Raw genomic sequence first — 23,434 nt, forward strand, 5'->3', positions numbered from 1 at the left:
AGCATAGAAGCATCCATTAGCGAGGCTTCGGTCTGCTTGTGGTGTTCAACGTCGAGTCTCTCCAGCGCACCCTCCCCGCCGCCGCCGCCGCCGCCGCCGCCGCCGCCGCCATGTCGCCGCTCGCCCGCTCGCTGCTCGCGCTCGCCGCGCTGCTCGCCGCCGCCGACGCTCAAGGGTATAACTGCGTCACGAAAGATGTCGGTAAGAACGAGTACATGAAGTAAATCATTTAACATTTATTTATATTTCTTTTTTAAATAACGGTTATTTTTAATTATGGTCATAAATTGTACCAGCCACCGAAATATTAGATCGGCGACGGCGAATGACGATAACTAGATGAAAGTTAGCGCACGCGCTTATAATACACTAAAGATTGTAATTTCATTTCATGTGACTATTGTGATAGCACTTGTTTATTTTCAGGTCAAGTAACAAATGATCCTGTTATACTACCCGATGTTAATATACCATACCCGGGGGGCCAAGTAATTTTGCCTAAAGTAAGTAGTCAAAGGAATAAAGCAAAACAGGTACAATAAGTTCCTTGAAACAACAGCGATTATGTCAAATGTGCCTACACGAGTATTCAGTAAATAGTTTGATTCCAAAATAGTGATGTTAAAGTTAATTTTATTCTCTGTACTTCTATTGCCAATCGGGGCATATTTACATCAAAACCCTCTACGCACGTGCATTGTGTTTGTGTTTATATTGACTCTCGGGTTACATATCAGAATACAGAAAATCTATTTACCTAATGTTGAATCACCTATGCTCGCTTCACCTATTTTTTTAAATACCTATTAATGATCAATTAACCTAAGCTCATGAATCACCTAATGAATCAATTACCTATTGCACGTTTCACCTACAATAAAATTGGTTTACCAAAGCTCCGAATACCTATGGTCGATTTACGTAAAGTTGAAACACCTAATGCTCGAAATACCTAAAACCGATTTAGGTACCTAATACATGAAATACCTAAAGCTTACATACCTTTGCACGAATTACCTAAAGTCTGTATACCTAATGATCGGATTACTTAAAATTAACATACCTAATGCAAGAATTGTGCCAGCATGATTGGTAAACCAGTGTAACGCGACTCACTATTCCCAATAACCGCACTAAATCCGAAGTCACACTTATGTTTAATGCCGTAAACTCGCAAGCGCTTGGTAGCATTGGAAATGCATCATATTTAATTGTACGAGTTAAGCTATCCGAGCCAGTTAGTAACGTATTTCTCCCCACTTCGTAACCAAACTACTGATTTATACTTAACTAGTAGTTCGCCCCGAACTGAGAACTCGCGGTTTGCCAAAAATTATATAGAGCGATTGACTTTGTTGCACCTACTTATTCGTATAGTTCGACATAAAATAGTAGAAAATAATTTTCAAGAAAAAAAAAACCGACTTTCATGAGGGCCGGTGAAAGATTATTGTACATAGATGGTGCACTATGTAGAAAAGGAGGTAAAACCACCCACTTTTCTAGTAGGTAGCATTTCTTTTCTGTAAGGGTCGCAGTTTTAGCCTCACGAACCCACTTCTCTGATAGTGGTTCAGTTCTGTGAGGATTGCAGTTCGAACCTAACCAAAACCACTTTTCTAGTAGGATTTCGTTTCTGTAAGGTTCGCAGTTCTAACCTAACCTAACCCACTTTTGTTCGGTTCTGTGAGGATCGCAGTTCAAACCTAACCTAACCCACTTAACGGCGCGTGCGGTGCGGTGTACAGGGGTTTGAGCGGGAGGGGCTAGTAAGTTTGGCATCATTATACTTTATACCTACATTTTATGGTAGGTAATCATAGTGGTTTATGTAACTTAGGTATTAGTGGTTTTCCGAGTCAAGGTCCGAGTCCGGGTCCGAGTCCGGGTCCGGGTCCAGTTCCGGGTTCAGAACCAGGTCCAGGTCGAGGTCCAGGTGGTCCAAGTCCGGGTCCAGGTCGGAGTACAGGTCCAGATAAGAGCCCGGATCCGGGTCAGGTCTGGCTCCAAGGCCAGCTCCGTGAAAATCGAAATTCGAAATCGCCAAACGTGTTGACATTGAAGAGTTCTGTTCTGATCATCATCAGCAGTTCCACTTCATCATCGTTTCCTCGTGGATCCCATCATCAGAACTTGAGCTTGACATAAATGTGGCTTAAAAACTTAACTTGCTTAACAAACATAACGAAGAGGACAAATCGCCAAACGTGAACTATGCTTCGTTGAAGAGTTCCGTTCTGATCATCATCAGCAGTTCCACTTCATCAAATGTCACTTTTTTGAATGTATATGCTTGATTTGTTGATAAAACATATAAATCGCTATATGTATGCCTTTAAGATTTGAGGAGTTCCCTCGATTCCTCATGGATCCCATCATCAGAACTGGGTTTTGATAAAAACGGGACCAATCTGTGTGCATATACATATAATCAAAAAAAATTTTTTTGAAAATCGGTCCAGTAATGACGGAAAATTATGGACTATAGTATGGAAATTTTAGAGTTTTATTTCTACTATTTTATGTCCCACTATAGGCCGCAATGGATCAAAAATCGCGTGGATATATTACAAGGTCTGTGGAGCCCTTAACTGATACTGTATCTGTGGTAAGCCGAAATATTTCCTGTCAAATGTCAAATACCTATTGCAGTAAAACAATATAATTCTCTCAACACGTATAATTTATAAACTTTTTATCCACTTTTACAAAAAAATGAGTTAGCGGTCACACGGTGTATCAATTTTAAAAATTATAAAATTCACCAAAAACACTATTTTGATTGTTTAAACTTATTTAAAATGTATACACCGTGTGACCGCTAGATAATTTTTTTGTAAAAAGTGGATAAAAAGTTTATAAACTAGCAAAAAGCAGAGCTTTGTAAGGGCTCGCGGAGGTTTTCTACCTTAACGTACCGAACCGGTTGCTGTCCGGTACGCCTGTCTGTTACAGCTTTTACTTTGTCCTTTAAAAACGTGTCCAGACGACAAAATTAAATTGCCAATATCATCCACACGTAATATACAATTTCATAAGTGCATTACATCCTACACGGTTGCCCAGTACTTTCTGTAAGGAACCCAACTGGCTTTCCTACATAATGTTGGGTCAGCGAGCCAATGTTCTTGAATTTATTTTTGCGTCCACTCCACACAATTGATCGAAAAACTATCCCGTCTGGACACCTACTGGCGGTAATCACGCTGCTCCGCACATAAACTAACACACACAGTTCCACTAGGTACAGCCAGGGTCCAGCATCAGCTCTATCTTGGGTACTGCTCTTCCAAGTTCTCATTAAGACGTGTCAGATGACCAAAACAGCGTGTGCCTATGTTGCACCAAACCTGAGTTCCACTAGGTACAGCCAGGGTTTAGCATCAGCTCTATCTTGGGTACTAATCTCCTAAGTGCTCATCAAGACGAGTCGGATGGCCAAAACAGCGTGTGCCTATGTTGCAACAAACCTGAGTTCCACTAGGTACTGCCAGGGTTCAGCATGAGTTCTATCTTGGGTACTGTTCTCCCGAGTGCTCATCATGACGAGTCGGATGTCCAAAATAGCGTGTGTCTATGTTCCATCAAACCTGATCGAGTTCCACTAGGTTCAGCCAGGGTTCAGCATCAGCTCTATCTTGGGTACTACTTTCCTAAGTTCTCATCAAGACTAGTTGCATGACCAAAACAGCGTGTGCCTATGTTGTATAAAACCTGAGCTCCATTAGGCACTGTCAGGGTTCAGCATCAGCTATCTTGGGTACTGAAAGTACTGATCTACCCAGTGATCATCATGACGAGCCGGATATCCAAAACAGCGTGTGTCTATGTATGTTGCATCAAACCCGAGCTCCACTAGGTACTGCCAGGGTTCGGCATAAGCTCTATCTTGGGTACTACTCTCCTAAGTGCTCATCAAGATGAGTCGGATGACCAAACCATAATGTGCCTTTGTTACACCAAACCTGAGTTCCACTAGGTACTGCTAGGGTACTGGGTCATTTTGCTGAACTGCACGCCGACGTTTCGATTGGCGTGCAGTTCCCATACAAGTTGCAGTCGGGTTGTAGTCCGTCTGTATCGGCCCTAAGTCACTGAAGTTTGTATTAATTATGCTTATCTTTATTTATAATTTTAGCAGTTCCAAGCAATAGTAACACTAAAGGCGCCATTCATTAATTACGTAAGACAATTTTTGTCAGCTTTTGACCCCCTCCCTCCCCTATGTAAGAAATAATAAGAATAGGCTGACCCCGTCCAGCCACCAATATAATTTATTTTCAAAAAAATATTTTTATGAATGTTTATTTGGACCTGTACAAAGGTACTTGAGCTCGTTTAAGCTAACTCTGCACCGTGTTTGATAGCATAGAGTGTGGAAGTATTATTTTAAACGTCATAATTTCATAGAAATTAAAAAAAATATCGCATCTTTGTGATCTTACTTAAGAACTATGAAAACCCCCTCCCACCCCCTTGTAAGAAAAAATAAGATATGTTCGACCCCCCTCCACCCCAAAATCGTCTTACGTAATAAATGAATGGCGCCAAAACTGTATCTCGAACTGAAAATACCCGATTTAAGTTTGCTAACACAACATGACTGATCATCACATCGTCAGCGTCACAAAACATACGAGTAAATTGACCTCCGCAGTAAATATACAGCAAGATTGATTGTTCTAGTAGGTATTCACAAAAACTTAATTGCTAAAATGGGAATCAAACCAAGTGAAGCGAGGTGGGTTGAATCCAAAATTGTACCCACTTTGGTATTCATCGTTGTTAATGGGGTAAGCGCCATCGACATTATTGAACTTGAAAACACCACATAGATATCGTATTGTCTGAATACCCACAACACAAGCCTTCTTAAGTAGTCAATTTGTATAAGAATATCCAATATTTATTTATTTATTTATTACTAACGCCATCTGTTAGAGAAATAAATAATTAACATTAGCACGAATGTTAATTCATCATTTTGCCAACAGATGTCGCTAGTAGTAATACAAAGTGTTATTACTTTATTTTATTTTTTTAGGTTTATAAAATGATATTTTTATGTTTGATAACACATCTAGACATGAATTTAAATTACTATGTTAAATTTCAAACCTAACAGTGCAGTAGTTTTTCCGTAAAGTGTACCACAAGAATGCATAGTTCGTCGATTAGTGATAGGGCTCGCTTCGCTCGCCCTAATTATACGTGTTCAGCGAATTATATTGTTTTACTGCAAATTGGTGCCCGAACAGGATCAGCGGAGCCACGCTGGAAATTCCTGCGCCAAACGATTTGGTCAACAACGATTCTGGGCGAAGAATAATTATATACAAATGTGTGCCCCACCTCTGTTATAATGATTATAAATGAAATGACAGTAACGTAATGTAATGTTAATGATTCACAATATTGACAAGGTTAGATTCCACAGCTTTGTTCATGCCACATACACATAAATTAGCTTGTAACGCTTTAGGTAAGGTTTGCTGGATAATTGTGTTCATAGACTGAGGATGGAACGCGCTTCGAATCTTCAGACGCTTCGTGAGGTATACGATAAAGTTTCTGATTCGATGGCTTTGGCCTTTCATCGTAACGCCGCCAAGTTCAACACGAACCGTTCTTCGCCCAGAATCGTTGTTGACCAAATCGTTTGGCGCAGGAATTTCCAGCGTGGCTCCGCTGATCCTGTTCGGGCGGCAATTTGCAGTGAAACAATATAATTCGCTGAACACGTATAATTTATAAACTTTTTATCCACTTTTTACAAAAAAATAAGTTAGCGGTCACACGGTGTATAAATTTTAAATAAGTTTAAACAATCAAAATAGTGTTTTTGGTGAATTTTATAATTTTTAAAATTTATACACCGTGTGACCGCTAACTCATTTTTTTGTAAAAAGTGGATAAAAAGTTTATAAGTTATACGTGTTCAGCGAATTATATTGTTTTACTGCAAATTTTCCATCCGGCTGAGTCCCACATCTTGGTCCACAACCTGATTCTCAACACGCTCACGAATCATTGACAACTCGCGGCCGTACATCAAAAAATTCGGAGTGTAAGCAGTAGCCAAATTTATACAAGAATTCAAATAAAGAGCGACCCGATGTAAATGAGATGACCAACTGCGTTGGTCATTTTCAACTAAAATACTCAAAGTAGTAATCACGACCTGGTTATATCTCTCCACGACATTCGCTTGTGGCAAATAATATGGGGTATAACACGGACCCGGAATATTATAGCTCCCCAGGAAATCTAGAAATTGACGACTATGAAAAACTGTAGCGTTTACACTATATTATGTTTATTTTTATCTTGCTAATTATTTCAAAATGGTAAATTTAAAAACGATATTGTAAAAGTGCAAGCCGAGCACTTTCATTTGATACCAAACTCGATCATTCGTCGCTCGTTGCTAGTTGAGAGTTGTTGTGTGTCATGCTCCCGATCATACTCACAAAATATAATAACGTAAAGTAAAGTGTAATGTAAAAGTAAAGTGAACTCTAATACAAGTGTGCTACAACCTAAAGTAAGTCGAGAGGATTACAAACACCAGGCGGCTCGCTTATCAGTTGCTGCATAAACGGTACGCTAGTACAGAGTACGCTACGATGACAGATGAAACGGACAAGTTAAAAAGTGCGTTATCGGATAACAAATCTCGGTTGCAGCAACAACAATCAGGTAACGGGTCTAATTCAGGTAACAGGAAGCGTAAACCCAACCCAGAGATGCAAGATTTGATGACCTTTAAACAGGATATTGGAGAACGGTTAGACGAGATTAAACAAAACCAAGATACACAAACCCAAAAGCTTCAGGATTCTATCGATGCATTAAATGTACAAAACAAAGAGATCATGAAAACAAATTCGAACATAGAAAAGATTCTCTTAAGTACACACAGCTTATACAAAGACCTAAAACAGAAAGTTAATAATTTAGAAGGCGGGCATAGTGAAGCTGTGCTAAAAATTAATGCACTCGAAGAACAAGTTGAGGACATGCAAAGAACCCAGCGCGTATCCACCTTAGAGATAAGAAATATGCCTGAAGTTGATAATGAAAATTTGGATGAAGTTTTACAAAAACTACATAATTCACTAGAAGTCTCAGTTTCTTCAGATCAGATTAAGCAAGTCCGGCGCATTAAAGCCAGTAAGAGTAAAGTGATTATCGTGGAATATCTTAACATTCGCGCGAGTGCCGCAGTATTAAAAGCATTAAAGGCCTACAATAAAACGCACAAAGAAGACAAATATAATACTACGTGCCTCGACCTGCCGGGTAAGAAAACCCCTATATATATTAGCGAATCCTTAACACCGACTGCCAGGAAACTACACTTTCTTGCACGTGAACTGCGTAAGGACCATGGCTACCAGCACTGTTGGACTTCGATGGGACGCGTATTTGTTAAGTATACCGACGGAACTCCTCCCATTCAGATCAAGACTGTCCATCAAGTAGAAGCTCTGAAAAAACCGACAGTTACTAAAGAATCACCTGTGCAGTATGAACATGATCCTGTACCCGTTCAGATTGATTCTACGGATGAAGTGGAGGCTTCTAACACTGGTGAAATGTGACTATTTTTTGAAAACAGTATGTATCGTAGGTTAATTCTATTAGTTCTTGCACATTTTTGTTTACTATTATTACTCACACAAGGCATAACTTCAATGTCTAAATTCGCACACATTAATACACACTATACACAACCCCACATGCTCAATTATATCCTTGTTTTGCCATTTATAAATTTATGCTGCATTGTATTCTGGGCCATGTATGCCACTGCTCCTTCAACAATACTTACTTATTTTTTCTTGGCATATTTCGATCATGTGTGACGTTGAAAAAATTTCTAGTGATATTGACAATAGTGTCAATATCGGGCAATCAGTGGCGCTGAGTGTCCCAGAGCAATGCAAAAGTGTCTTGGGTAATTCTAATGATTCGTTGAAGATTTTCACATTAAATATTAATCGGAATTTTAGTGACCTTCAAGTACTCCTTACTAGGCTAAATATTAATTATGACGTTATTGTGCTCACTGAATGTTGGCTGAATAAAAGTACGGTATTACCCAAATTACATAACTATCGGTTTTTTTCTACTAGTCGTAATGTTAACCAGAACGATGGCGTTGTTATATACTTTAAAGAAAATATGTTGTTTAACACAGTTGAACCTACTGAAAGTATAGAAGCTAACTGCCTAATAACTACGTTGGGTCTAGAGTATGCCATTATTTCTATATATAGACCACCTTCGTTCAGAATCTTAGACACTTTCATTAACGGCTTAGACAAAATACTGAGTAAACTGAAGCAAGTTAAAAACATAATTTTAATAGGGGATATAAATATTGACATTGGGGAGAATAAACAAGATAATTATGTATCCGATTACTTAGACATGTTGGCACTTAATGGTATCTTACCGGCCCACACCCTACCAACCAAATTTAATACCTGCCTGGATCATTGCCTTGTCAAAACTAAACTCCCAATAATTACTATAGTACTTATGTGATACAACTACTACCGACCACTCATGTTGACTTCACTCTCTAGTCGCCAACATCAGAAAGACAAAAAATTATATAGAATAAAGAAAATTGATTATGAAGCTGCAATGAAAGAACTTGAGTTAACAAACTGGGACGAAATGTTATTAAACAAGAATAGTAATGATGCGACTAACACTTTCATCTCTTACATAGCCAAAATTCTAAGTAAATATACCCAGTATGTAACGATTTTGCGTAGAAAACACAATATCAAGCCATGGATTACTCCAGGGCTAATAAGGTGTATGCGGAATAAGGACCATTTACATCTAAAATTGAAAAGGGACCCCAACAATATCATCTTAAAAATAACCTATCGTAGGTATCGTAACACATGCAATAACCTTCTCAATAATCTAAAAAGGGCTTATCAAATACATCAAATTAAAACTAACTCGCGTAATGTTAAAAAACAATGGGAACTGATCAAGGGCATCTGTAATATAGATAATCAAGATAAAAACACCAATTTACTTAAACTGAAATCTAGCCCCTTAGAGTCGATAAACTATGCTAATCAATATTTTACTGGTATCGGTAAAGAATTAGCCAATGAGATTCTTCACAATTCTCAATTATCTGAACATCAGAGAGCTAACTTAATAAAAATGACAAACTCAAATTCGAACTCTATGTTTTTGACACCTACGGATGACCGGGAAATCAAACAAATAATTTGCAACTTAAATTCGAGTTCAGCTACTGGTTGGGATGGAATCTCTTCAATTTTCCTAAAAATGGGTGCTACGGTACTTAGCAAACCATTGGCAAACATTTTTAATCGCTGTTTTCAGGAAGGGAAGTTTCCGGATGCTCTGAAGAAATCAGTAGTCATCCCAGTGTTCAAGTCGGGGGATAGAGACTGTATAACCAATTATAGACCAATTTCCTTGTTGCCATCACTATCTAAAGTAATCGAAAAACTTATAAACAATAGACTTAGATCACATTTGGAGAAAAATAATGTACTTTCGGCAAACCAATTTGGTTTCAGGGAACGTAAATCCACCAGTGATGCAGTTAAAAATGTAACTTCACATATAGTTGACCAAATTGACCATCACAAAAAGGTCTTAGGAATATTTCTTGATATAAAAAAGGCCTTTGATACAGTCTCTGTCCCCATTCTTCTCAAAAGGTTAGAAAGCATAGGTGTTCGAGGTCTTCCACTTCTACTACTAACCGATTACTTGTCAAATAGGACACAGGCTGTGAGAGTAGGGGAACTTCTTAGTTCGGAACAAAAGGTCAGTTATGGCGTTCCACAAGGCAGCGTCCCTGGACCTACCCTCTTTTTAATATATATTGACGAGCTGTGTCACCTTAAACTAACTAATGGTCAAATTGTAACTTTCGCTGACGACACAGCCCTAGTTTTCCAAGATAGTACTTGGTCTAAGTTAGCACAGACAGCACAACTAGGTTTTAATCAAGTAATCAAGTGGCTAGACTATAATCTCCTTACCTTAAATTCCTCTAAAACTAAGTATATCACATTTAGTATACGCAATAATACCCAGCCTACACCTGGTTTGATTACAATCAAAGCTCATTCGTGCTCACAGTTGATTGCGTGTACATGCTCTGTTATCCAAAGTACTGATTCTATAAAATACTTAGGCATTGAGTTAGATAAAAACCTGAATTGGAATAGACATATTACAAATTTAACTAACAGAGTTAGAAAGCTTATATATATTTTTAAGAATCTCCGACATGTCTGTGATGTTAAGTTGCTAACCACCATTTACTATGCACTTTGTCAATCAATAGCAAGTTATTGCATCACGGCATGGGGAGGTGCTGCAAAAACAACATTAATTACACTTGAGCGCGCTCAGCGTGCTGTTCTCAAAGTTATGACGTTCAAACCCTTTGGATATCCGACTCTGTCCATTTATAAAGATACGACGGTTCTAACTATAAGACAATCTTTTATAAAAAGTCTAATCCTAGCTCAACATAAAAACCTACCAGACCAACCTACTTCACGCCGTAGACTTGACATTGTTTATAATATCCCCGCATCTAGGACTGCGTTTTCACGAAAGTTTCAAAAAAATCTAGGTCCCAAACTGTACAATAGAATAAGTAAACACATCCAATTGCGTGACCGAAGTTTTTATGAATGTAAAAGACTATTAGACACATTTCTGAATACCCTTAGCTACAAAGACACAGAAAAATTAACAAAATAAATGGCAAAACACACATACCTACCTATCCTTACACACGAACACACACACACACATATACACTCGTATACATCCACATACACAGTACATACTCAATTGTTAATTTTATTTTTATTAAGTAAATAAATATCCAATTATAATTAAGGAATGCATCTGTATTGTTGCATACTCTACTTGTTTACGTTTAAGTTAACGCTTAGCAACATGCCGATGCCGCATGCTAGAAAGAATGCAAGTTACCGTCAGCTGTTTTTGTTTGTTCGTCTCATAAATGTATACGATTCAAATCTTATTTTCTCAGATTTTGGTAACAACTGTTATTTAACTTAAATTCTATGCAATATTATTATGTTTGCGGGTGACGAATCTTACTTCACCGTGATACAGTTTTAACTAGTACGGGGAGTAAAGGAATCATTCTTCTCATAATATAATGTATACACGGAGAAAAAAATCTAGTATTCTTTACCAGAATATTGTAAATTTAACTTGATTTTATTGTATTATATGTGACAACTAGACTTTTTTTACACATTAATAGAAAATTCTAGTTCTTTAAAACATCATTTCTAGTTCCTATTACCCACTTACCTAGTATCGTCGAAAATAAATTTTGTGTAGTATACAAATCCTATCTGTAGCCATCATTATAGGACAGGGTAGAGTTTAACAGATATTTCATTAGTGTTCACCAGATTTTTTATTAGTTTTAAGTATAATTTTAGCTGACTGAAATAATCAACAATTTCTGTTTACTATATGCAGTATTGGAGAATACCAGATTTATGTTTGTGTTAAATATAATTGTTGTGGCATGAAATAAACAGTATGTTCTGTTTACTATATATATTGTAGAGTTTAACGGGTTTTATATTTGTGTTCAGTAAATCATTATTGCGGACTGAAATTGTAATATACTGTCGAGTGAAACAGAGTTAGGTTAAATATCTTAGGTGAGTCTTCGCTTTAACATTCTTTTGTTGCGACGAAGACTTACCTAAGGTGTTTAACATTATTCTGTTTAACTCGGCAGTAGGGCTTCCAAATACCGGACTTCTCACAATACCGGTATTAATACCGAAACTGTCTTCATCAATACCGGGATCCCGGGATCCCGGTATTGAATATGAATCGCTTAAAAAAATATAGTTTTATTGAAAAAGCGGAATTAAAAAGGGTTACTGTAATACCAGATATGTCCTAAAACCTTTTAGAACAATAAGCAATCAATGTCGCCATTTGTTTTTTATTTTATTTCACACTCCAGGTTGGCAATAATTTTATCCAACTGGTTGACTTTACCAGTCACATTTTTAGTCCAACAACCCGCCAGCCAACTATTTTTTTAATTTCCGCCTAAATTAGTTTGCCATACTGCAGTTCCTTGATCCTTGCTCTTTTCTTTAAAATTTTTGATAAAATTTTAAGAACTAACTCAACTAACTATATTAATCTCACTGTCAGGATTCATCTACCACCAACCACCAAATATTTATCTGACGTTCAGGCAACGATCTTATTTCAATAATAAAATAAGGGCTAGATGCTATTTAGATGCCTCTGACGTGTAGTAAGCTTCTTAATACAGCCGAATATGAGCATTCTAATGGATATAAATGGTTTATACTGCAAATTTTCCTTGTTTTTGAAAATACCGGGATCCCGGTATTGTATTTAAAAATACCGGTATTGAAAAATACCTTTAAAAAGACGGGATCCCGGTATTTCGGGATCCCGGGATCCCGGTATTGGAAGCCCTACTCGGCAGTAAGTACCTACATTGGCTTAGTCCGCAATAATGATGTTTGTGGTATAGGTGTGGTGGCCTGAAACATAAACAGAAAAATCTCAATCCTAAATAATTACTATGAGTAAAGTAAAAACAAACTTTTTTTTTTTAATTCGTTTTAATTTTAGTAGTGCATAACATAAATTATCGGCCGCAATTTTAGTGAGCGTATGGCAAATATAACACAGAGATAATTTTGGTAGCAAACACAACACACAAACAGAACACTCCAATATAACCTTATCACTATTAGCAACATATGTATAAATTTTCAATTAAACCGCTATCCGCTTCGTCCGCCTTTGTTCACTACACACAGACACTTTTATTTGCTAAAACCGGTGATCTAAACAGGAATGCAACCTGATTCATTTATTATTGGCGACATTTGAAATGAACTCTGTCCGGACTTCGGTGAAAATGTCAGAATGTTCTGGGCGCTGCGGGCGGCGGTGCAGGGGTGCGGGGGGCCGCAGTTAGCTCATATCGTGGACTGAACAGTTTTTCGTTACAGGCAAATAATATTTTGTTTAGTGTGCAATAATATTGTAATGCCAACAATTTTTATTGTTGCTGGAACCACTCTTTATTGTTATCATTAAAAAGAGTATGTTAGACAACAGAGAACGTATCTAGTTATGTGTAAAAATATTCATAGTAATCAAGAAATTTCGAGTAAGTAATAGGTATTAAAAATCCGCTAATAGGTACGAGAAAATCTAGTACCTATAAATGAATTACATAAGGTGGACCTTAAACAAAGATTTTGTAATACACACTTTTATTATTGGTGTGTTAAACTAGATGATGGACATTGTAAAAAGGGCCCAAAAGAATAACACTCTAATGACTGTACAATAATGTATAATTTCGTTAGAGGTATAACTGTTCTAAAAGCTTGACAATAATTAATATTAGCCAGACGTCATGTTTTGTAGAAAAATCTTAATACCGCGAAGTAGGAAATTTAACACATGGTACAACGACATCTAGCGGGTAATTTGGAAACAAAATTAACTTCTTGCAAAATAATCCTAACAAATACAAACAGAAGTTGGACATTCCGCCCACCAAGGACAATAATAACACAAATGTCCTTATTTCCGCCCACCATGAGACAACTAACTATGACAAAATACAACAAAACTTATATCATGACACAGTGAAAGGAAATTGCAACATGTGATATTCAAAATGTAAACAAATAACTCAGCACACTGAAATAACTTTGCATTTAAATTGAACAAATGATACCAAATTAAAAACTTCAACTTGCATTTGGTAAGAAACAAAAATACAAATCTTAACTAACACTTTAAGTTTCTATTGGCAAAAAACATAGTTTGCCAACAGGTCGTTTAATAATATTCCCTTTACAACGTAAACTAACTACTCGAGTGATTCCATCCAGACCTGGGTGTTTATCAATGACTACACCGTACAACCATCTTGCTGGAGGCAAATTATCTTCCTTTACTAACACCACACTACCTACTACTGGCTCGGGCGTTTGATGGGCCCACTTATAACGGTGGTAAAACTGAGTCAGATATTCACGCGACCATCGGCGCCAGAAATCTTGAACCATTTTTTGTGTTAGCTGCCATCTTCTTAAACTACCTACATTAGTACTTTCATAGTTGGAATCTGGCACAAGTACTAGGGGCTCTCCAACCAAAAAATGTCCAGGAGTGAGTGGTATAGGATCATTACTGTTGCTACTATTGATTCTTGACATAGGCCTTGAGTTAAGGCAAGCTTCAATTTGAGCTAAAACCGTTGCCATTTCCTCAAATGTCAAGGTGGAATCTCCAATCACTCGTTTAAGGTGATATTTCGTGGATTTGACCCCAGCCTCCCAGAGGCCTCCAAAGTTTGGAGAATGTGGAGGAATCCAATGCCAATTAGTGGAGTTTGTAGCAAGCTGATCAGCAATTTCCACAGCCACGCTTGATCGTTCTTCGGCGTATAACTGCTTCAGCTCACGAGCAGCTCCCACGAAGTTCGTTCCATTGTCGCTCCACAAATCAGCGCAATGACCACGACGTGCTGTAAAGCGTTTAAATGCCGCAATAAATCCTTGAGCTGTCAAGTCACTGACTGCTTCAAGATGTATTGCTCTTGTCGCCATACAAATGAAAAGGCAGATGTAGCCTTTGTAAGAGCGGTGACCTCTTCCCTTTGAGGTGCGCATGTTTATTGGACCAGCATAGTCCACACCACTCTGAAAAAAGGGGCGATTGACAGTTCCTCGAACTGACGGCAACTGTCCCATCAGTGGATGTCGCGATGCAGCGGCATAGCGAGCACATGTCACACATTTGCGAACGAACAACTTAACCGCATTGGTTGCTCCGATTACGTAATATTTGGATCTCATGTAATTGAGCATCAGTTGCGGGTTACCATGCAGAGTTTTTTCGTGCGCATTGTCTAAGATTAAAGTTGTTAAGTGTGACTTATGTGGAATTATTACTGGATGCTTCATCTGTTCACTAATTCCAGCGTGCTCTAATCTTCCACCAACTCTTAGGACACCATCTCCATCTACAATCGGGTTCAGTGAGGTAAGTTGACTTTTCTTATTAACCGTTTTATTTTCTTTCAGGTTCTTCAACTCCTCTTTGAAATGATTTCCTTGCACAATCTTTATACACATTTTCAAAGTTTCTTGGATTTCACTGCTTGTTAACCACAGACTTACTTTTTCTTTTCTAGCACATTTCAAGAATCGTTTACAGAAAGCCAGAACGCGTAGCAGTTTCCACAATTTAGAAAACCTTGAAATAAGTGTTTCTTCGGCATCTGCTGTGACATCATCATTATCGTAAGTATTCACGAAGCATGCTTTAGTGCTTCTTTCTTCTAAGTTCGTATCCTTTATGTTTGGTTTTTTATAGTTAATCTCCTTATTTTTCAGCCACGACGGACCTTCTATCCAGAGCTCTTCATTACTCAGGTGTCGTGTACCTCTAGATGCGCAGTCTGCAGGATTATCTTTCGACGAGACATGGGACCATTGGTGCGGCTCTACCGACGTTATTATTTCAGATACACGGTTGGCGACGAAAGTTTTCCATCGATTTGGACGACTATTTAGCCAAGAGATGACTACTGTGGAGTCAGTCCAAGCGTGAATGTTCACTTTGCTGATACTCATAACGTCGGCTACTTCAACCAGCAATTTAGTGAGTAACACAGCCCCACACAATTCCAGACGTGGAATAGAAATTTGTTTAATTGGTGCCACTTTCGTTTTAGACGTGATCAGTGACACGTGCACATTTCCTTCTCCATCTATAGTCCTTAAGTACACAACAGCGGCAAAAGCTTCATTAGAAGCGTCGCAGAATCCCTGAATTTCCGCAGTTACATTGGAACTAGCGTGGTTCCATCTGGGCAGCTTGAATTCGGTAAGTTGGTTTAGACTTTCTCTGTAGTTTAGCCAATCCTTCAGTAATTGTGGTGGAACTTCATCATCCCATTCAATTCCCGACAGCCACAATTTTTGGATGAAAATCTTGGCTACTATGATCACTGGAGCCAACCAGCCGAGTGGATCGAACAGCCTTGATATGTCAGATATGACACTTCTCTTTGTTACAGGTACTTTGAGTGGAGGAAGTTGTACCGAATACTCAAATTCGTCATTTCGGCGGTTCCAGACGAGTCCCAGAATTTTCATGACAGCATCTATCTTTAGCTGGAGACTTCCTTCCTCTTTGACATCAGTTTCTTTCATGTAACTTATTAATTCTTCATTGTTACTGCTCCATTTCTGTAAATCGAATCCACCTTTTTTCAAAAGTTCATTCATCTCTTGGTATACTAATTTGCCTTCTTCCACAGATTCACAGCCTGTTAACAAATCATCTACATAGAAATGCTTGAGGACCCTATCAGCAGCGTTTGGATACTGTGCTCCTTCATCGTAGGCTACTTGCTGAAGAGCACGCACTGCAAGATGAGGTGCTGAGGCCGTACCAAAGGTGACTCGAAGCAGTCTCAAGTGCTTAATCTTCTCCCCCGAGTTTTCACGCCATAGAATGCGTTGAAAATCTATATCGTCTTGATGAACTTTCACTTGCCTGTACATTTTAACAATGTCTGCTACCAGGCATATAGGGTGGCAACGCCAACGAAGAATGGTGTGACGCAAAACAGGTTGCAGAATTGGACCTACTAACAGGTCTTGATTTAAGGAAACGCCATTAGAGCCAGGACAAGACGCGTCATACACGACCCGCAGCTTTGACGTGGATCTGTCATCTCGGATGACAGCATGATGTGGCAAGTAAACTGCATCTGGGTTGTTCTCCTGTTCTGGAGGAACTTCTTCCATGTGTTCCAGCTCAAGGTATTCATTGATGACATCCGAGTAGCGTTTCTTCATTTCAGCATCTTTTGCGAACCTCTTTTCTAATTGGTTGAGACGCCTAGTTGCAATAGGCACAAAGTTTCCGTGTTTGCAACTGGGATCTTGATCACGAAATGGTAGTTTCACTATGTATCTACCGGTGCTATCACGTTCAGTGGTAGCCGCAAAAAATTCTTCACATTTCTTCTCGTCTTCAGTATAATGATGCTTGAGATCTGTCGTATTGTGGTCAGCCTCGAGCTCCCAAAATTTCTTGAGCAGCTCATTTTCATCTAAATGAATGTGGTTAACGCTAACGCTTTTACGAATTTCCGACTCACCTAAGTGAGTTGGCCCTGAAACGATCCAGCCTAAAGACGTTCGCTGAGCGATGAGTGCTCCTTGTGGAGCTTTGATCATGTTGTTTAAAAGTATTTGACCGTACACCTCTGCCCCTAAGAGCAAGTCGATTTTGCCGGGAATGTTGAATGTGGAATCTGCTAAATCTAATTTAGGCAGTTCTGACCACGAATCAATGACGATACGTTTTCTCGGACGATTTGATGTTACCTTGCCCAAAACATGAGCATGCACGTTCACTTCAAAGTCAGGTTCTAGGAGTGATGAAATTTTAACTTTTACCACCGACTTAGAGTTCACAGGTGAACTCTCTTCACCGCCTAGTCCCGTGACAGTGCTCTTGTGGGAAACCTTGTTAAGTCCGAGCAGTTGTGCTGCAGACTCCGTTATGAAAGAGGCTTCCGAGCATTGGTCGATTAAACATCTGAGCGTTATACCTGAACCTGTTTTCGACTGAGCTTGAACCAAAGCCGTTGGCAAGAAAACTTGTCCACGACTGGTCGAAAAACACGTTGTTACATTATTGGGCTCATCACACGATGATGATGGAGCTGTTGTTGCGTGTGCAACAATATCGCCTTCAACCGATTGAGTAGGTTTGACTTGAGAATCGGTTGCTTGAGTGCTAGTTTTTGGGTGCAGTAAAGAATGATGTTTGCGCTTACAAATTCGGCATCTAGTAGATTGGCGACAGGAATATACGTTGTGACCTGAACCTAAGCAATTAAAGCAAAAATTACCGGACTGGATGAAATCACGTTGAGCATCAACATCGATTTTTGCAAAACCTTTACAATTACACAATTTGTGATTTTCTGAACAATAGCCACAAGAAACTTCAGTTACATGATGCACTTTTAAGTTGCTACTAGATTGTGCGTTGGGTTTCTTTGGAACAAAGCTTGTCTTCGATGATTTCCCATCCAAAAATTCTAATGCCCTAAATCGGGTTTCTAAAAATTCTCGAAGTTGGTTAAGTGTGGGCAAATCATCAGAAGACTCGCTAACCTTAAGTTCCCACTGTTTCCTAGACTCGTTGTCTAATTTAAGACAAATGATGTGAATCACAATTATGTCCCATGTAGTTGTGTCGATGCCTAAGTTGTTCAATCCATCTAAACACTCATTCGTAGTGTCCAGCAATTCTTTGAGTGCATTCGCGGACTCTGTCGTAATATTCTTCTGACTCATGAAGCGTTTGAGAATGCAGTTGGAAAGATACTTCTTATTATTATAGCGCTTTTCCAATTTTTCCCAACAGGCGCTGTAATTATCTTGCGTGATCTGTACGTGACGCAGAAGCTGTTCAGCTTCACCGACTAAATAACCTTTCAGGTAGTGCAACTTTTGGACGTCATCTAAATCTTTATTCTTATGGATGAGCGACTTGAATAGATCTCTGAAGCTAGTCCACTCAGAATAATCCCCTGAAAACGTAGGAATCGAAATCTTTGGTAGCTTTACCATCACCGACTTGCCTTGGCCAATATCTGACTTATTCCCAACAGTGGTAGACTCAGTGCTCTTTCCAGGAATTGACGCGTTTAGTTTATTTAAGGCAGCCTTAAGATCCGACTTGTAATCCATGAATAACTCTTCCGCACTAGAATATACGTCTTCAGTTACATACTCTGTGAACTCAAGTGTAGTAGACTCTTGAATGATTTGAGTATGAATTGTCACAAACTGATTCCACAAAGATTCTAAGGTTTCTAATCTAGTGCTAAGGTAATCTGCAGAGTTAAGCCGTTCCTTAGGCGATTTTTTAAAGTTAGTTTTAGCCTTATCAATTCTCAAATACAAGTCCTGCTGCACTTTTATAAGAGCCTCCATGATGAAAGTGTTTGGGACTTAGCACAATCTAGGCAAAATTGGGCGTGGATTCCCCGTCGTTCCACTTTCTTCAAAACTATTCTAAGTCCAAACTTGCTACGAATTTTTCTAAGTCAAAATTTGATGAAATTTTTCAAAGTCCAAATTCGTTGAAATTTCACTAAGTCCTTGACAGTTGCACTACGTAATAATTTTAATGTACTCACGGTTGTCTTGACACTTCACTACGTCACACATATAATCCACTGCCTTAGCCGGCGTCCGTTGGCCCGAAGATTACCGAATCCACTTAGCTGAACTCATCCGACTTGGAGGACCATGTAAAAAGGGCCCAAAAGAATAACACTCTAATGACTGTACAATAATGTATAATTTCGTTAGAGGTATAACTGTTCTAAAAGCTTGACAATAATTAATATTAGCCAGACGTCATGTTTTGTAGAAAAATCTTAATACCGCGAAGTAGGAAATTTAACACATGGTACAACGACATCTAGCGGGTAATTTGGAAACAAAATTAACTTCTTGCAAAATAATCCTAACAAATACAAACAGAAGTTGGACAGACATGATGGTGAACCGAATTAATAAATATTGTAAACATCGCAATTATTGTAAAGTGTTGTATGCTAAATGCATATTTTACTCTGTTACTATTAGATTGTTACCAAAACGATATCAGAGTTTTAGTGTACTAGAATATTTTAACTAGAATATTCTAATATTGTCCAAAATACTAGTCTATTAAACATGGCTGAAATCTGTTTTCCTACACTAGAATCATAACTACTATACAATCTGGTAATATTGTAAAATATTTTTTTCTCCGTGTAACTTTGCAACTAAATTAGTCTTTACGTAGGTACCTAAATCAGACTGATGTGTGTTTCTCCCTACCTTAAATGTAACTTTTACTTGTTATTTTAGTTGTGTTATTGAAATAAAGAAATTTTATTATTATTATTATTTATACTTTCTTGCAAAAAGATGACCAGAATAGCAAGAAATCGTTTTTTAGCCTTCTAAGCTCTTCTAGCTCAATAACCCCTTGATCGAGCCTGCTCATAATTTAATGACTAAAATATAATGCCCTCAACTACACGTAAACCCAATTTCATTTAAATTAGAACAAATTTACTTAAGTTCTTGAGTATCAAACTATCCTCTGCTAGTTCAGCTTAAAAACATCGAAATGCTGGGACGTGCCCCTAGCCAGCCGCGTGTCCCAAGTCGAATGTAAGAACTTCGTTCGCTTCGCTCGCTCGTTCGATAATTACTTATTTATTTTATATTGTCTGCACGTTAGTACTGCACCTAAGATATATTATAAAAATTGTATTCTCAAGTAAGCGAAATTTGTAAATTATTTTTGAGAATAAAGTTCTTGAACCAATTACCTAACGTCGGTATACCTAATGATCGAATTACCTAAAGTTAACACACATTGGACGAAATACCTAAATCCGGGGGGGTGGTTAAATGAGAAAGTTAAAAAATAAAGGGTTTGAAACGATATCGTGTTATACATCAAAAAGGCTGCTATTTAACTGATTACCAGATTTAGTAAAATTTAATAGCAAAAAAATCTATTTTACCACCCTAAAATAATAGATGATCACCAAAATTATAACACCATTTTAATGTGAAATGATTACCAATTTTATTACATTTAACTATAATTTTAAAGGAAATGACACCAAACTAATCATTATTAACCCAAAAATAGTAAATGATTACCAAATTTCAAACCCCATTTTAATGTGAAATGATAACCAAATTTTTACATCTTGCTATCCTTTTAAAGAAAATGACACCAAAATAATCACTGTAAACCCAAAAATAGTAAATGACCACCAAAATTAGAACTCCATTTTAATGTAAAATTATAACCAAATTTTTAAATCTTGCTATCCTATTAAAGCAAATGACTCCAGAATAATCATTGTAAACCCAAAAATAGTAAATGACCACCAAAAAATATTTAATATATCGTTATCCTATTAAATTAATTAATCCACTTCGTCACCTTTTTCTAGTAGCATTTTATTTCTGTAACAGTCGCAGTTCTAACCTAAACTAACCCACTTTTCTAGTAGCATTTGGTTTCTGTAAGGGTCGCAGTTCAAACCTAACCTAACCCACTTTTCTCATAGCAGTTTGGTTCTGTAAGGGTCGCAGTCCAAACCTAACCTAACCCACTTTTCTAGTAGCATTTCGTTTCTGTATGGGTCGCAGTTGAAACCTAACCTAACCCACTTTTCTAGTAGCATTTCGGTTCTGTGAGGATCGCAGTTCTAACCTAACCTAACCCACTTTTACAGTAGCATTTCGTTTCTGTAAAGGTCGCAGTTCAAACCTAACCTAACCCAGTTTTCTGGTAGCATTTCGGTTCTGTGAGGATCGCAGTTCTAACCTAACGTAACCCACTTTTACAGTAGCATTTCGTTTCTGTAAAGGTCGCAGTTCAAACCTAACCTAACCTACTTTTCTAGTACCATTTCGTTTCTGTAAGGGTCGCACTGGTCGCAGTGCTAACCTAACCTACCCTACTTAACTGATAGCAGTTTAACTTTCTTTTCTAGTAGCATTTCGTTATAAATAAATAGGTTAGGTTAGGTAGGTATGCGGTGCGAGGTACGGGGGGTTGAGCGGGAGGGGAATGTGAGATATGTATACATTTTTTGGTAATCGTAGTGGTTTATTTAGGTGAAAATATCGCATTAATTTGGTCTTCAAGATTTGGTGATCATTAATGATTTTTGGTGATCATTCAATATATTTGGTATTTGAATACAATTTGAAGTGCAGTCGTAATTAAAACGGTGGTACTTTTGTATTTTTAGGCCTTATTTTTTTGGTGTTCAGTATTTTTTTTTTGGTAAGCATGATTTTTTTATTTAGGGTACCAAAGTATTTTTTGGTGGTCATTATATTTGTAGCCCATCAAAAAGGCAAAAAATTACCACCCCCCCCCCCCCCCACCCCCTTTATCTCCGAAAGTAATGTTAGAGCATTTTGAAAAAAATACACAAAATAGTTCTTTGCCTATAGATGACAGGTAAACCTATTAGAAATGTGCATTTAAGTGTGAGTAGGATTTAATGTACGGAACCCTTGGAACGCGTGTCTGATTCGGTTTTTTATTATAATATAAGGTCTAGTCATTTAACAGAGTCAAGATAGGTGCGACGACGAGCAAAGCGAGGAGGAACGTGTCAGGTTAACTGCGACCAAACAGTACCAAAACCGACTTTTATTTCGTCGTCATGATGTTAACTTACAAAAATAAAGTTTACATCTGGACTGATTTAAATTAATGTGATGCCCGGAGAAGGACTTTAAGTAGTAATTAAAAATCCTCATCATTATTTCTCACAGACGAGGTTGCGGGCAGAATCAGTTCCCAAAATTCCAGAAACTAGATACTTTTGTAACTTTTGGACAGTCGTTACTTTGCTGTGTTATAATACAATACAAAATGTGAAAACAAATACAAGTAATATGTTTAATCACTATTTATTTATCGTTCCAGCATGGTATGTGCCCGTATGACGCGCAGCCGGTTGGTGAAAGGATAGTGTGTTGCAACAATCGCCCATACAATAATCAACCCGAGATCGTGGGACCAGTCCCTCCTTCATTGTCACCATTCAATGTTATGTGTCATGATCTTGGAGGATGTAAGTGTAGAATCACCGTGTATTGTCCCAATTAATAATAACATTTTAAACTTTTGCGTTTTACGAGTAACACATTAAATCATAATTTTAGCGGGTCTATCCCGGAATTATTTTGTTTACTCTTATTTTATTAAATTTATTTCGTTTTACAAATAACTGGATTGAGCTTTATAAATTGGTAAGGTGGTTCTAACATTTTCATAGACTTTTTTGATCGGTTAGTCTCACAAATCTGCGTTTAGAGATTTAACTGGACTATCATTTGTTCGCGACCATGACCAGTGTACTCTGCGTCAAAATGTCCAAAATAAAAGCTAACGTAATAAATTCTAAAATAAACAAAATAAAATTTAGACCCCTGAAAATTATGAATTAATACTGTGGCTATTGACAGACAGGCACTACTAATATTCGCTCATGAATTACTTTGTGTGATATCTTTTTGAAAATGTAACGTTTACCTACTGCTGTGATTCTTCATCTAAGTGTTTACTGTTCTATTTGACATAACGTTTGATTTTTCTAAATTCAAGTTTTATTTTTTGTATAGTGTGCAAAAAATAATATGTTAAATATTAGTTATTGTGTACTTTTACTTCATGTTTCAAATAAAGATTTAATTGCATTTAA

General features: G+C 37.7%; 2 protein-coding genes across 2 annotated transcripts in view; one reads left to right on the forward strand and one right to left on the reverse strand.

The window, feature by feature from the left end:
• Positions 1-22,650, reverse strand: part of LOC134790896 (uncharacterized) — a 56,103-nt gene extending 33,453 nt beyond the window's left edge. The window contains exon 1 of the mRNA XM_063761882.1: positions 13,593-22,650. Coding sequence (XP_063617952.1) covers positions 13,890-19,124 — 5,235 coding nt within the window. The 5' untranslated portion in view covers positions 19,125-22,650 and the 3' untranslated portion in view covers positions 13,593-13,889. The remainder of the gene's footprint in view (positions 1-13,592) is intronic.
• On the forward strand, positions 1-23,434 carry LOC134790898 (uncharacterized). The gene is made up of 3 exons (XM_063761884.1): positions 1-201; positions 427-503; positions 22,657-23,434. The coding sequence occupies exons 1-3, from the start codon at positions 111-113 to the stop codon at positions 22,837-22,839; spliced, it is 351 nt and encodes a 116-aa protein (XP_063617954.1). The 5' UTR covers positions 1-110; the 3' UTR covers positions 22,840-23,434.

The sequence above is a fragment of the Cydia splendana genome, chromosome 5 (assembly GCF_910591565.1).
Source record: "Cydia splendana chromosome 5, ilCydSple1.2, whole genome shotgun sequence".
Classification (NCBI taxonomy): domain Eukaryota; kingdom Metazoa; phylum Arthropoda; class Insecta; order Lepidoptera; family Tortricidae; genus Cydia; species Cydia splendana.